We start from the raw sequence: 14,238 nt of genomic DNA on the forward strand, positions 1-14,238 counted from the left end.
TAATATGGATTTATGCTACACATAATTATAAAAGTGTAAAGTATTTTTTTTTGTTCGTTAATGTGAAAAATGTCAACAAAGTACACAAATAAGTAGGTGTACGCTAACTTATAAAGTTCCGTTTAGTTAAAGTTATTCTAAACAACTTGGCAACTATTCGAGATGTTAATTGAATGGGCGTGGAAGGCGTGGGTCAAATAAATAATAACAATTAATTATAGAAATAACTTTTTATTTAAACTGCGTAACATTTTATCTTCCCTAGCTCAGTGTCGGCCAGGGCCAAAGGCCTCGGCTGCTGTTCTTATGACTTACCGAGTAATCGCCTCAGTGTAACCAGTATAATTGTAGTCACCGTACCCTACACATCGTCCTTATTGTTACAGATCTCGTCTTGGGTACCCAATGTGCTGGTTCGCTAAAACAAGTATTTAGCAAGCGAAAGAGCCACGCATGGCTGCTCATCCCTCATACGTTTATAGCAGAGTTCCCAAACGCGGGACAGGCTATGAAGAAGCTTCTTATAAAATTTTAGTAACTATACAATGTAGTTAATGCGGCTTTCTGTGTCGCTTTTACCGGTGATCAAATGTCGTAAATTTGATTGCCGTGGAAGGACAGTTTCTATTCTACTTACTACTGACAGTAGTATCCTTAGTCACACAACTTAAAATCTAAAAACGTAAATATAGGTAACTTTGGAACGGAGACTAGAAATACACAACTAGGTACTTTATAAAAACAATAGTTCAAAATACTACCGTACTAAAGTGATTTCGATTCAAATCAAGATCAGGATCCACATATTAATTTACGGGCTCGTTATTTTCTACGTTGCTAAGAAATAACTAATATTCTGGAATAAGTCATTAGTGGATTATGAACGAAACCCTATACTCTTGCGGCGACCCGAACGGGCACAAGCAGGAATAATAGTCGATGCATATTTCGACGTTGCAATTTGTAGTTAGGCGCAGAATACACGGAGCGGCTTGGTGCCGTGCTTGCTGTGAGCTAGCACGCATGTTTTGTGACGAAAATAAAACCTGTAAAACCTACATATCTGAGAGCTCTGCATGTTGCGTGCCGATGGTGTCTTAAGCCAATCAAAAGCAAAGGGATTGCACATCAGATGTCAGTCGGTCTAATTCACATTTTCTTAATTTATGATCAAAATTCCACCATCTCGTGGAATTTTACACGTGGGTACAAAAAGTTTGCAGTTTATTTACAGTTGCATTCAACGCTGCGAAGTGCGGTGAGCACCATAACCCTCCGTATGTTCTGTGCCTTAGGCTAACCGAGTGATCACCAAGATAGGCAACTAGAAATTGATCCTAACAAGAATCCGCTAACGGCATCTAAATTTGAAGACGTAAAAGATAGAGCAATCTACTTATCGAGTCTACAACAGTTATTTACATTGAGTATCTAACTATAATGTGAATAAATTTTATACAAAATTTTCCTTATCAGCCTTTCTTTGGAGAGTGCTTTGCAGCCATTCCCCGTATCGTCTTTAGTTTCATTTACCGTTTACATATAACAATCGTATCCACCTCTATTAAACAGAGTACAGTCTTGTCTTTACCTCTAGCAATACGTAGCGCTACGTATCTGCTCGACTAAGCTTGATGAGCGTTACAATTCCTGATGGATTAAGTATGTTATAAAAAACAATATATGTATCTACAATGCGTGAATTCTGCTATGCAATTAAGTAGCAGCAGTTTAGATCTACATTACGCTTTTCATCTGTGACAGTAACGTCTACGCATATATTATGATTCGTAACGTAACTGTTACTTACTGACGTTTAGTAACTATATTAGTTAGTAGTATTTAAAGTAAATTGTATAGGTAGGTATAGTAGAATAAAAGTAATACGCCTTTCAAGTCCAGCCGTTCCTAAACAGCCTCGAACAGACATCGCTATGGACACTCATTTATACCAGATTCATGAGCACCCATAATGTTTAAGGCCGTTTTAGTCACATTCCTAAAGGTCGAACTGGTGCTGCGTGCATCTAGCTACTCGTAGCGAACGATTACTATACTTCTTAATTATTCATTTCACAAAGTAGTGAGGAAATAGAATATGTGAAGCGCGTTTTCTCAATTTATCATTTGCTACCGCTTCCATGCTATCAAAGCTGACCGGATAGGCAAGACTACGAGTAAAAAGGCCCTAAAACTGTACCCATTAGTTGTCGCACTGTGCTTAAACCTTGTGTGGCCGGTGATGGTCTTCATCGTCGCTGTGTTCCTCCTGCAGCAGCAGGCTGTCGGGCGGACCGCGCGGAGGCGCGCGCGCACCGCCTGAGCGCCGCGACGCGCTCGAGCTGCGTGAGAACATGCGCGACAGTTGTGCGAACTTCTTGCGCGATACTGTGAAAATTGGGATTTCCATAAAAGATAGGTGCTAGGTATAATTTATAAAGGTAAATATAGGTAGCTACACAATAACTAGCTACCATTTCAGAATGAAGCGTGGCAAAATATTTATATACCTAATAGAGTCTTATTTGTAGAGCTATAAAAGTATAGAGTTTTTTGCACTTCGCTGTGCATGATATTATGAGTAATGGGAAGCTTTTGTAAGTATAGGCACATATATGTGTGGTAAGTAAACTCGCACGAGTAAAACTCTCAATAATTGACAATCTGCAACATTTTGACTTGTGACAACCAGCAACATAATTTGGTAGAGGTGCCAATACTGCCAATATTTTTTTCATAAGTAAAAAAGCCCTAAAAGCACACTCACGTTTCCCCATATTCTTAAGCCGCTCCTTAAAATCCGCTTCGTCATCGCCCTTCGTCTTCCCCTGCTCACTATCCAACGCCGCCATGAACTCCTGGTTCCACCTGAGTTCAGCCATGAACTCCTCATTCTGCAGAAACGTGGCTATGCGATCGTCGTCCATGTCCAAACTCAGGTCTATCCGCGCGTCAGTGCCAGGTGGTATGCGTAGAAACATGGGCGGTAAAGGACCAAGCATTCGCGGTACCCATTTCCTTCGTACGGCTAGAGGTACTGAGTCGTCGTCGATGTCTCTGAAATTGAATTTGGAGATAAAGCCAAATTGTAGAGATTTCTTAAGCTGCGATGTGTGACACGTTAATTTTTTTTTATAATACCCAGATGGATTTATGAGACGAAGTGCAGAAAGACTGGACAGAAACGGCTTTGGACAGAGTAGCATGGTGGTGTCAGAGGCCAAGATCCACTTCGGGTCGTTGCGCCACAGCAGTAAGTAACTAAAATGGATTAATGGTCGTGTAGAGTTCATCGGACTATATGTAGGTACCTATACTATGGCTTCGTCAAACTTAATACCTACCTTAAGTATTCCTTGAGAACGACAACGAAACGCTATCTGTCTCTCTATCGCACTAAAATGGAAGAGTGACAGAAACACAAAGCGTATCGTTGTCGTAGCGGAAACGATTGTCATCTTGGTTAGTCCCTCAGATCTGTCTTCAACGCTTATGTGCGTAGTTTTTCTTCGAGGCCGGTAGTACACTTATGCAGCTCAAGTCCCCAAATGAGAAGGCCAATAAAGGCCTGTGCACACCGCCTTGCGTGTGCGTGACATGCACGGATGCAATGAATAAATGATTATGATTAAAATGTTGGAGCCGCACACGTCACCCAAGCGATGAGCCGTCTCTCATAAGGATCTGTATACTACAAGGCCGCGCACGTGCTCGTCACGCACACGGAGCCGGTGTGCACAGGCCTTAAGTATCGCATTGTAAGGTCATGTTTTGTACCTACCAAATTCGAGTCCAATATTGGTAATAGGACAATCTATGTACAATAAATCTACCTATTAATAGCCGTTATTTATATAAGGAGAGAGAGTAGAGAGGTCAAGTCTACCAGTAAGCGCAGGCAGTCCGCACGTCGAATAAATATGGTAATGAAACGATAAGGAACGCAATTCTAGATATGATTGTTTAATTACAACTCCCTAGTACACAATCCACTGTGGGTGTGTACTACATCATGTCGGACTGACTCAGAGTCCTTATGACTACCCAGTTCGGCTTGCCAACAATTCGCATAGCGCGGTTTTGTTTCTTGTTTCTGTACTCGTATATATCCTACAACTGATTGTTAGATATCTGAAACATTGTCTTGATGTTGGGCGATAACTTTCTGTGAGTCGGTAACTAGTTAATGATTTAGTGTTTTGTTTGGCGATCAGTTTAGTGCGATTGGCGATTAGGTACTTGATTTAGGTGCTCTATAAATTGCAATTCTAATTTACTATTTTGGTATTTAAGTTATTTAACGTCGAGTAAGTCAAGTAAGTTTCGCAAGGTAGGGTAACTGTCGGTAGAAATATCGAGAACAATATCTTAATTGAAAGTTAGATTAGTTGTTTAACTAGGTACTCGTAGTTTTCACATCCAAAAATATAAGACTATAATATTATAGAGTCTTAAGCCGACTACTGACTAACAGGCCGCCGGACGATATCGGCCTGTCAGTTAGAACAAAAATTTGACAGTTCCGAACAACTGACCGGCCGATATCGTCCGGCGGACTGTTAGTCCGTGGTCGGCTTTATATTTTTGGATTTACCTTTAGCCCGCGACTAACTTCCGTCTGCGCGGAATTAGTTATTTGCTATTTAATCCAATCTGCTTTTCATTAATTCCCCATACAAACTTTCTTATCTGAAAGAAAACTATAGCATCTAGATAAAGTGTAAAATCAATAATTTAATTTGAACATATGCTTACATCAATTATCAAGGGGATGCATCAATTATCTGACCACCACCCTGATTTTCACCCTCATAAGGGATAATAATTATATAAAAACTATTCTATATCCAACCCCGGGAATCAAACTATCCCTATAATAATTAATAATAATAATTTAGCCTATATAAGTACGTCTCACTGCTGGGCACAGGCCTCCTCTTAAGCACGAGAGGGTTTGGGCTATCCCCATTGGTACGTGCCAGGATTTGAACCCGCGACCTCCGGATTGAAAGTCGGGCGTCATATCCACCGCTTACCCCCGCTAACTAACTAACTAACCCTAACTATCCCTATACCTCAACTAAATCAGTTCAGCGGTTTAAACGTGAAGAGGTAGTTAACAGACAGACAGACAGGCACAAATTTCGCATTTATAATATTGCGTTCATTCAGAGGAAATTAGCCGAATACCTGTCATATGAATTGGAGCAGCTAATCTAATAGGCTTCGATGTACAGTCACCTGCAATAATATGTTACACATCGAAGATCGCAAAAATATTTGACACGATCCTATTTGTAGAGTAGAGCCATAAGAACGTGTCACACACTTCGAAGAGTAACATATTATTGTAGGTGACTGTAATAGCGGAGGATTGGCTATTCAAACTTTGAGATGGGTATTGTGAATGGTTCAACTTTCGAGTTAGATTACTTAATTTTTAGGGTTCCGTACCCAAAGGGTAAAACGGGACCCTATTACTAATACTAAGACTTCGCTGTCCGTCCGTCTGTCTGTCACCAGGCTGTATCTCACAAACCGTGACAGCTAGACAGTTGAAATTTTCACAGATGATGTATTTCTGTTGCCGCTATAACAACAAATACATACTAAAAACAGAATAAAATCAAGATTTAAATGGGGCTCCCATACAACAAACGTGATTTTTGACCAAAGTTAAGCAACGTCGGGAGTGGTCAGTACTTGGATGGGTGACCGTTTTTTTTTGCTTTCTTTTTGTTTTTTTTTTTTGCATTATGGTACGGAACCCTTCGTGCGCGAGTCCGACTCGCACTTGCCCGGTTTTTAGTTTAAGGTTAGTGATCATGGTATTGTCATGAATTGATCAAACAACCATAACTCTATTTTAAACTTTATTGCACAAACGGATGCCAATAAGCAATAATGTGCCAACCCAAATGGAAATCTTAATGTACAAAAGGCGGACTTAATGCCATGAGGCATTCTGTACCAGTCAACCTTAGGGCAAAGCTGAAAAGATTATAGATGGTTCATTTAAAACTAATGAAATCATTATGAGAAAAAACTTTTTACAAAAAAAAGAAAACCGACTTCAAAAAGGATGAAATAAAATATTATCCTTTTTAAGTCTATGCGTTACCAACTGATATGTTTGAAGTCGGTGCCAAGCCAACTTTTGAAGCATGCCATTATTTTGGTGCGATTCGATAAGGATGTACGTTGGATTGCTATACACGACGACAATGAACGTACTTTCTGTAGGTACAGTCGACGTTAAAAATATGTTTACACTTTTCGTCTTATTACAAAAAAGTAAGGTGCAAAAGTGTAAACATATCTTTGACGTCGACTGTACCTAAGAACACACCTCACAACATACGATCAAACCTTCTTGGCACAGTCCTTACCGTGTTTGTCGGCACGCAAGCGTGGGATTGGGACTGAAGTTATTTCCCGTCCCTTTCAGAGGACTACATTTCAAAATATAAAACAATTCAAGGAATTTACTTTCTTGCCAAATTTCACCTAAAGCGGTTCAGTTGTTTAGCCATGAAAAGGCGACAAACAGGCAGACAGAATTACATATTTATAATAGTTATTAGTACAGTTCTAATGGGATTTATAGTCATAAAGCTGATTATTTTTGACGGGTATTGTTACTACTTGGCTTGGCACCGACTTCAAACATATCAGTTGGTAACGCATAGACTTAAAAAGGATAATATTTTATTTCATCCTTTTTGAAGTCGGTTTTCTTTTTTTTGTAAAAAGTTTTTATTTTTCCATTTTTAGTTTTAATAACGCATTGTTAAGAGCGCGACGCATGAATGAAAAACAACATCATGATTAACACTAAATTCGTGTACCTACTTTAATAAATATGTAATCAGGAATTTTCTCGAGTCCGTCTGGGAAATTATAATTCCTGTCACTACACTAAATCCATCCTCCGCCCCGCCACTGACCCAATCCCTCAACCCCCCCGATCACTCTACCTCACAGCGCATCAACCCCTGATCCAAGTACCCCTCGGCCCTGAACCAGAAGCCCTTCAAGCACCATTACCCGACCCCTTAATCCCCGACCCCTTAACTCCTAACCCTAACCCACGATCAGTAGCCTTACCAACTTACCAAGAGCTTACTTTCTTTGCATCTCGCTCGTACTGGCATATTAGTGCGAGCAATTGCATAAAAAGTAAGTTACGAAGACGTTAGCGTCGCTAACTTAGCGAATACGTCAATGTCAAACTCGTGGTAAGATTACACTTGCACTACATCAAATTGGCGGTATTCGGAAGCAAATGCTCGAGTTACTTTAGAAAACACCGAAATCACTTTAAACGTGCCTTTAAAAACTGAGGAGTTCCCTCAATTCCTCATGGATTCCATCATCATACCAGAACCAAAAATAATACGGAAACACCTTGGAGGCAACTCCTTCCAAACAAAAAAGAATTACTCAAATCGGATCACAGGTGCCAGGAGTAATCGCTGAACATACTGCATTTAAAAAATCGTCATCATTATCATCAAAACAATCATCATCATCAGGTCTACTTCATCAAAATGGTGGTTTTCGGGAGAAAATGCTCGAGTTGCTTAAGAAAACGCCCAAATCACCATGCATGTGCCTTTAAAAATTGAGGAGTTCCCTCAATTCCTCATGGATCCCATCATCAGAACAGAACCCTCCTAGCTCCTTTCAAACAAAAAAAGAATTACTCAAATCGGACTACGGATGTCGGAGTAATCGGTGAACGTACATAGAAAAAAAAAAACATAGCCACAACCGAATACAGAACCTCCTCCTTCAATGAAATGGAAGTCGGTTAATAAAAGACAATGAGACCTCTAATCTAATACACATAAATCTATTTTGTAATATGCAGAGATGTGAAAAATACTTTATAAAAAGTATTTAAATACAAAATACAAATACTTCCTTGATAATACTATTTCAAATGCAAAATACAAAATAGTTTTTGAATTTGTATTTAAATACAAAATACGAAATAGGTATTTTCAAAATACTTTTTTAAAATACAAAATACTTTGCGATAAAAGGTACTCTGAGTAGTGAATACCTAGTCTGAATTAAAAAGTATTACTCGGAATTTCCGAGTTGAAAAGACTCTTTATTCTTTGAAATCAATCCTCTATCTAAAGTGCAAATTTCTAGTTGTTTGCTCATATTAACCGGTAGGATATAGGTATGGATGATGGTTTTTAACGGCCAACTTTTAAAGCATTAATTTGTAATGTTTTACAGCTAGTATAATGCCTCTTGTTAGTGTGATGAAAACGTCTCGTTTGTGTTTCACCAGGGCAGAAAAGTTTCTCCTCTTGTGCCTTGAAACCCTCGCAACACTCAAGATTCCACTTTTTTAACCCCTCGCTACGCTTGTGGTCATGTGCGACGTTACTAAACAGATTCAACAGTTCCATGTTAAAAGAATGAGAGAGTTGCCAGGATTGTAACATCAGAAGAGATTGTAGCTCCTACCTACATTACCTACCTACTATAAAGTATTTTGTATTTTGAAAATAGAAAATAGGTCCCAAAAACTATTTCAAATAAAATACAAAATAGTTTTCTTCAAAAGGTATTTAAATACAAAATAGGTATTTTGCATTTTGTATTTGCATTTTAAATACAAGTATTTCAAATAAGTCACATCTCTGGTAATATGTACCTACTTAAATACATAACATAAAAGTTGCAGCGCGTATATCTTCTTAATTATTTTAGCATAGAGAGCTCAATATAGAAACTTAGCTAATCGCTAATTGCTTATGCGCTAACCGACCTACCTATCGAGTAAGTCCCGGATACGTGTATAGTCTAACCGTCTAACGTAAAGATGAATATGAACTTCGAACTCTTTGAATGAAAGATTCCGCTTGTCATGCTAACCTGTTGCACTACTACTAAGTAGAGTATTTCTCAATCTTTGGCTGTTATTGCAACGATTTATGGTCTCTTCGTAAAATACTAATAGATCTGTGTCTAATACGTAAAAAAATAGGTACGTAAATACTAATTGATAGGATAGGTATAGGTATTGATGCATTATAAAAAAATGTTGACTGGAACTGGTAGATAATGCCTTAGGTCCGTCTTATGTAACTGTATATTTTAACTGTCCAATATGGCTTCTATGGTCTCTAGTCAATCTAATGTTTTGGATGTGTTTTGGTATATTGCGGCAGGTACAGTCGACGTCAAAGATAGGTATGTTTACACTTTTTGCCTTATTACAAAGGAGTAAGTTAAGTTATCTACCTACTGTAATTTTAATTATAGCCATTCGAGGGTTTGGAGGTCAAACCCGATAAATCCAAATATTTTATCATTCAAATAAAAATTCTACGCATGTCACATATAGTTCTAATTTCAAAAACCCTTTTACTCGACTTATCGGGTTTGACCACGCACCCCTATGTAGGTAATGAACAGAAAAATGCTAGCTAAAATGAAAAAGATTATATATTTTGATTTTACCAGTGAACTTTTACCTATCCCCAATATTATAATGTTTCTTATGTAAACGCTCAACTGGGCAGAAGGTGAGGTGTGTGTGGTTGAAGGTGGGCGCTTATTGACTGCGAGTGTGAGTGATTGTACTTATGGAGAGGGTTTGTTGTTGTAACTTACACGAGTGCCGTGGTGTCGTTGTCTTCGCCGTTGCGCTGCGGGCGCGAGGAGCGGCGCGGCCTGCGCGGGCTCGCACCCTCCACCCTCTCCATCTCCAGCCGCAACCTCTCGTTCTGGTTGTCGGTACTCATCGCCAGCAGCTGATCGATGGTGGCGTCCACGGCGCCCTGGTTCGCGCGCAGCACCGCCTCGATCACGTCGTCGTCCATGTCCGGGAACATCGTCTTAAAATCCGTCATCGCCTGGGTGAACTCCAGCTGCATCGTGGACGCCATCGCGCCGGCTCGAACACGAGACGTCACGAGCGCGCCGGTACAGCTGATGTGTGACGCAGAACTGCCGCAGTGCCGGGTGTCGGCGTGCGCTCAACGGCCATCCTAGCGGCCCGCTAGAAGCCGCCGGTGCCGGGTTCTTCGCGCGTTTCACGTGTGGAGTTATGTCTAGTCCTGTGAGCGGCGCAGTGCACCGTGTGGTACCATTATGTGCAATTTTCACTTTCGACGTTTTCAGGTGCGCATTGCGCGTGCGCGAGGGGCGCGGGGCGCGTCAATATATAAATAGAGACGGCACGCAGCGCCGCGTCCCCGCCTGGCCGAGCCGCGATGCACTCTGGACGACGCACGGGCGAATCTCGACCCTCCGCGCTGCCGCCACGCGCATGTGCGAACAATGTTTGTAAATGTTCATTATCTCGACCTTTCAACGATGATAAGTTTACAACATAAAGGTGTCAGTTTAACCTTTACCGTGCCGGGACGAATTAAGTAGATGTTTCCGATTCGATTGAGTTTAGTAGGTCATAATTCATAAGCATAACTAGATTATTTTCTGCTAAAGGGCATGTCAGTCCATACCTACTTAGAGTTAGATCAAGATAAGTCTGCAACGATTTTGATAGCACATGCAGTGCAAGTGTTATTTTAAACGACAAACTTCTATGAAATTATGACTTATATAAATAAATAACACTTGCACTGCGTGTGCTTTCAAAATCGTTGCAGACCGTTCTTGGACTAACTCTATCAGCACTATGACGTGACGCTTCCCTGTGTACGCTTCGTTAAGTACTATGTGGCCCTTGGCTGCTAAAAGGTTGCCGACCGCTGGTATTATATAGGTACGATATACCACATTATATGGCCATGGCATAAAAGTTATTTGTTTCACAAAGGAGAAAGTTGTTAGTTACCCCTTGTACTAATATTGATACTAGGGCAAACGAAAGATTCCAAAATTGAATCACGCAGCAAGTGATTTGAATAGCGGTAACTTGAGCGTTGCGAGGGTTAAACAAACTTTGCTCCCAAGTGTACCACAATGTTTTCCATCACACCAATATGAGGAAAAAATTAACTGTAAATGTAAAACATTACAAATCAAATTCAAACTAACGTTATTAAATATATATCATTCGAAACCGTCAAATAAAAGTCATTTCTACCCACCAACATGAAGAAACTACTCAAAATTTGCATCAGATTACGTTGCCACTCTCGTGTATAAAGTTCAATTTTCTCGTAAGTTTTTGAAGAGAGCCTTTACGCTGGTGTGGTATATAAAAGTTAAATTATGGATTTAGGCCGTTGTGAAAGATGCAAGTGCAAGTGATATTATACGAGATCCTTATTGGTTGAGTACCAAAGTAGGTATTTTAATTGAATAAAAAAAACTTAAATGGCATTTTACGTGTATTTATTTAAGACTTACATATTTAACAGTTACATACCGTGAATAATTTAGTACATAGCATCGCACACCAATTTACTTAGTATCTTTACACATTTTAGATGTTTTAATATAGTTACATAGTGTTTATGTTATACATACTTCATCACAAACTAAATACTTTACAAGCCATAAGTCATTTTATTTTTATGTTTAGACTAACAAAAATAAACTACTTTCGACACATCTGAAATTCATATCTAATAGGGTTAGTAATATTTTTAAATAGTTGATGGCCCTAGGAAAATATAAAAATAAGTACACACGGGAAAGAATAATACTTAATAGGATTTCGTTCTTTTGTACACTTTAGGCCATTGCGAAACTACTTACGATACCTTACCTCAGATAGTCTATGTAACTCAGCAAACCAGTGTTTTAAAGCAATCAAAATTGCCCAGTATCTGCTCCTTATGACAATTACAGCAAGGATAGCGAGGTCAGCCGGGGCAAGTGCCCCCACGGGGCAGGTTCGGCGCCAGGCACACTTCCCTACCCCTTTACTCTGCTAGAATATGCTTCAAGAGGGTGGGATAGATTCACCTCTAGCCGCCCAGAGACCTATAAAAAGGTCTCCTGTTCCATTCTAATTTGAACTTTGTGTTGACAAAATAAAATTTCATTTTGCTTGGCAAGGTTTGACGTATGGGCGGCTAGAGGTTAATGCCTTTACCGTTATCCTTCACTTGTTTACGGGGTAGTTTTACTTACCTTTACCTAGGGTAGAAGCCAGTGGCGGATCTAGCTCCAGCCTCAGGCCCTGTAGCCGCCCCTTTCGCAGCGCCCACCATATTGACTACATTTTAAGTTATTTCTTGTTATCATCAGCGAATTTTTTGTCACAATTTGCCGCGCTTGGCCCGGGGCCTACTGGGCCTTAAGTTAGGGCAAATCCGCCACTGGTAGACGCTCTGCCCCGTGTGCGGCACATTCACCATAGAATTATACATTTTACAAATGATAACACAATAGATCGTGGCCAAGCTATTTGTAACAACGACACAAGGCACGACACTGGGACTTGGTAAATACTTAGGTAATGACTAAGACAGTTGGGTTATTCTCAGTAGTTACCACCTCCCGTCCATTTAAAACCTCCTACCAAGGCATTCTGATTTAATTGCACCTAGAATTACTAGGGTGCCGTATCAAACAAGCTTGTAGCTTGTAAAACCATCGCTTTCTAACGAATAAAGTTATCAATTGTTATAGGTAAAGGAAACTTAGCTTTAGTGCAACGGGCCTTATAGTTCGTTTTTTTAGCATTAGAAAGAACTTGCAAGAAGGTAAGCGATCTTGACATGTCTTTTAATTGAAAAACGCTTTTTAAAAATCAAAAACTATTACTTATGAAAGCAGAAGAATATAAATGATCGTATTAGATTCATAATTGTTACATATTTGCCGTAACTTATTTTTAAAATGTGTTTTTTAATTAAAATACACATCAAGATTGTTTACCTTATTTCTAATGCTAAAAAAAACGAGGTATAGTCAGAGACAAAACTTACGAACACAAAAATGAAACATAAAAATGACTAACTCATAACAAAGTTAAAATGAAAATGCTATCCAGTAGGTTGAGTAGGTAAGTCAGTAAAAAATTACTATACGAATGTGGCAGTAGCCACTGGGAATAACCCTTACAGTTGATTACTATTAAGTTTACCACACCTACACGAGCGCTAAGTCTATGAACCTAAATAGGAACATCGACATAGTACATAGCACACCTATACATATAAATTACATTTCTATTTGGTTAGTACAGTTGGAGCTCATTGCAACAGTGATAATGAATATGGACGGTGTTTTGCCGCAGGCATCAATGTATAATAAGTAGAGATGCACCGGATATCCGGTTACTATCCGGTATCCGGCCTATCCGGCCACTTTTTACTATCCGGCCGGATACGGGATAGTGACCTTCTATCCGGCCGGATACCGGATAGTAGCATTGCTTGATTTTAGAGTAAACAAATTGGATTTAAGAAACAGACACGGTCGTAATCGTACTTGTTTATTATTTTAAAACAATTTAATCATTCCACTGACTTGCACGCGCACTCATTTCGAACCTAGAAATGAGTCCGCGCGAAAGTTTACTAGGAAACAGGTCAAACCTGCAGAATGCGCACCTGAAAAACCGAAATGTAGGTATAGTTCCGCCGGCCGAATATCCGGCGGCCGGATACCGGATATTCGGCCAGTGTCTAGGCCGGATATCCGGTATCCGGTATCCGGCCAAACAACTATCCGTTGCATCTCTAATAATAAGTCAAGAAGAGTAACTTAAAAAAATACGTTTAAATTGTCTTACGTTCCGCCAACTAATTCTGTCGTTAGAATTTACTCGACATAACATTTACACTTGTCAAATTCTGGCGCCGCTTTCTTGGCACTAGATTATAAAGTAGGTACTTAATATAGTTTTTCAATATTAGCTACATTCTCGAGCTTATTATATATCGATAGCCGTAGGTAGTAATTGACAAGCATTACTGTCCTTTCACGCCAATACATATGTCAAGAGAGGAATGTGATAGAAGAAATGCGTTCGGAGAGCTTTCGTTGCTTTCTTTCACTGACTCAGAAACATTCTAACCATTATAATATTATTGTAGATAAATTTTTTTTCGATTTTAAAGTTTTAACTACGTTTTTATTATTATATTATTTAGACATGAAATCTAAGTGAAGGGAATATACACCTAAATGAGGTTTAATACAAAAATAAAATTTTAAAACACAACGGAATGGCACTAGTTTCATTTGAAATATATATTTTTCGACAATGCGTAGGCCAAAAAGTATTTGTATTATTTTATTAGGATTTATTTTGCCGATTTAAGAGAGAATATAATAAAGAACTTT

At 39.3% G+C, this 14,238-nt stretch overlaps 1 protein-coding gene and 2 long non-coding RNA genes across 3 annotated transcripts; 1 reads left to right on the forward strand and 2 right to left on the reverse strand.

Moving 5' to 3' along the window:
• Positions 1 to 215: 215 nt before the first annotated feature.
• Positions 216 to 10,263, reverse strand: LOC134670148 (CUE domain-containing protein 1). Its single transcript, XM_063527839.1, has 3 exons — positions 9,640 to 10,263; positions 2,768 to 3,057; positions 216 to 2,388 (listed from the first exon to the last, which is right to left on the reverse strand). The coding sequence occupies exons 1-3, from the start codon at positions 9,912 to 9,914 to the stop codon at positions 2,222 to 2,224; spliced, it is 732 nt and encodes a 243-aa protein (XP_063383909.1). The 5' UTR covers positions 9,915 to 10,263; the 3' UTR covers positions 216 to 2,221.
• Positions 10,264 to 11,314: 1,051 nt separating this feature from the next.
• Positions 11,315 to 12,597, reverse strand: LOC134670150 (uncharacterized). Its single transcript, XR_010099022.1, has 2 exons — positions 12,491 to 12,597; positions 11,315 to 12,459 (listed from the first exon to the last, which is right to left on the reverse strand). It is a non-coding gene; the product is annotated as an uncharacterized LOC134670150 (long non-coding RNA).
• LOC134670151 (uncharacterized) lies at positions 12,515 to 12,958 on the forward strand. The gene is made up of 2 exons (XR_010099023.1): positions 12,515 to 12,613; positions 12,863 to 12,958. It is a non-coding gene; the product is annotated as an uncharacterized LOC134670151 (long non-coding RNA).
• Positions 12,959 to 14,238: the final 1,280 nt, after the last annotated feature.

The sequence above is a fragment of the Cydia fagiglandana genome, chromosome 13, assembly GCF_963556715.1.
Source record: "Cydia fagiglandana chromosome 13, ilCydFagi1.1, whole genome shotgun sequence".
Classification (NCBI taxonomy): domain Eukaryota; kingdom Metazoa; phylum Arthropoda; class Insecta; order Lepidoptera; family Tortricidae; genus Cydia; species Cydia fagiglandana.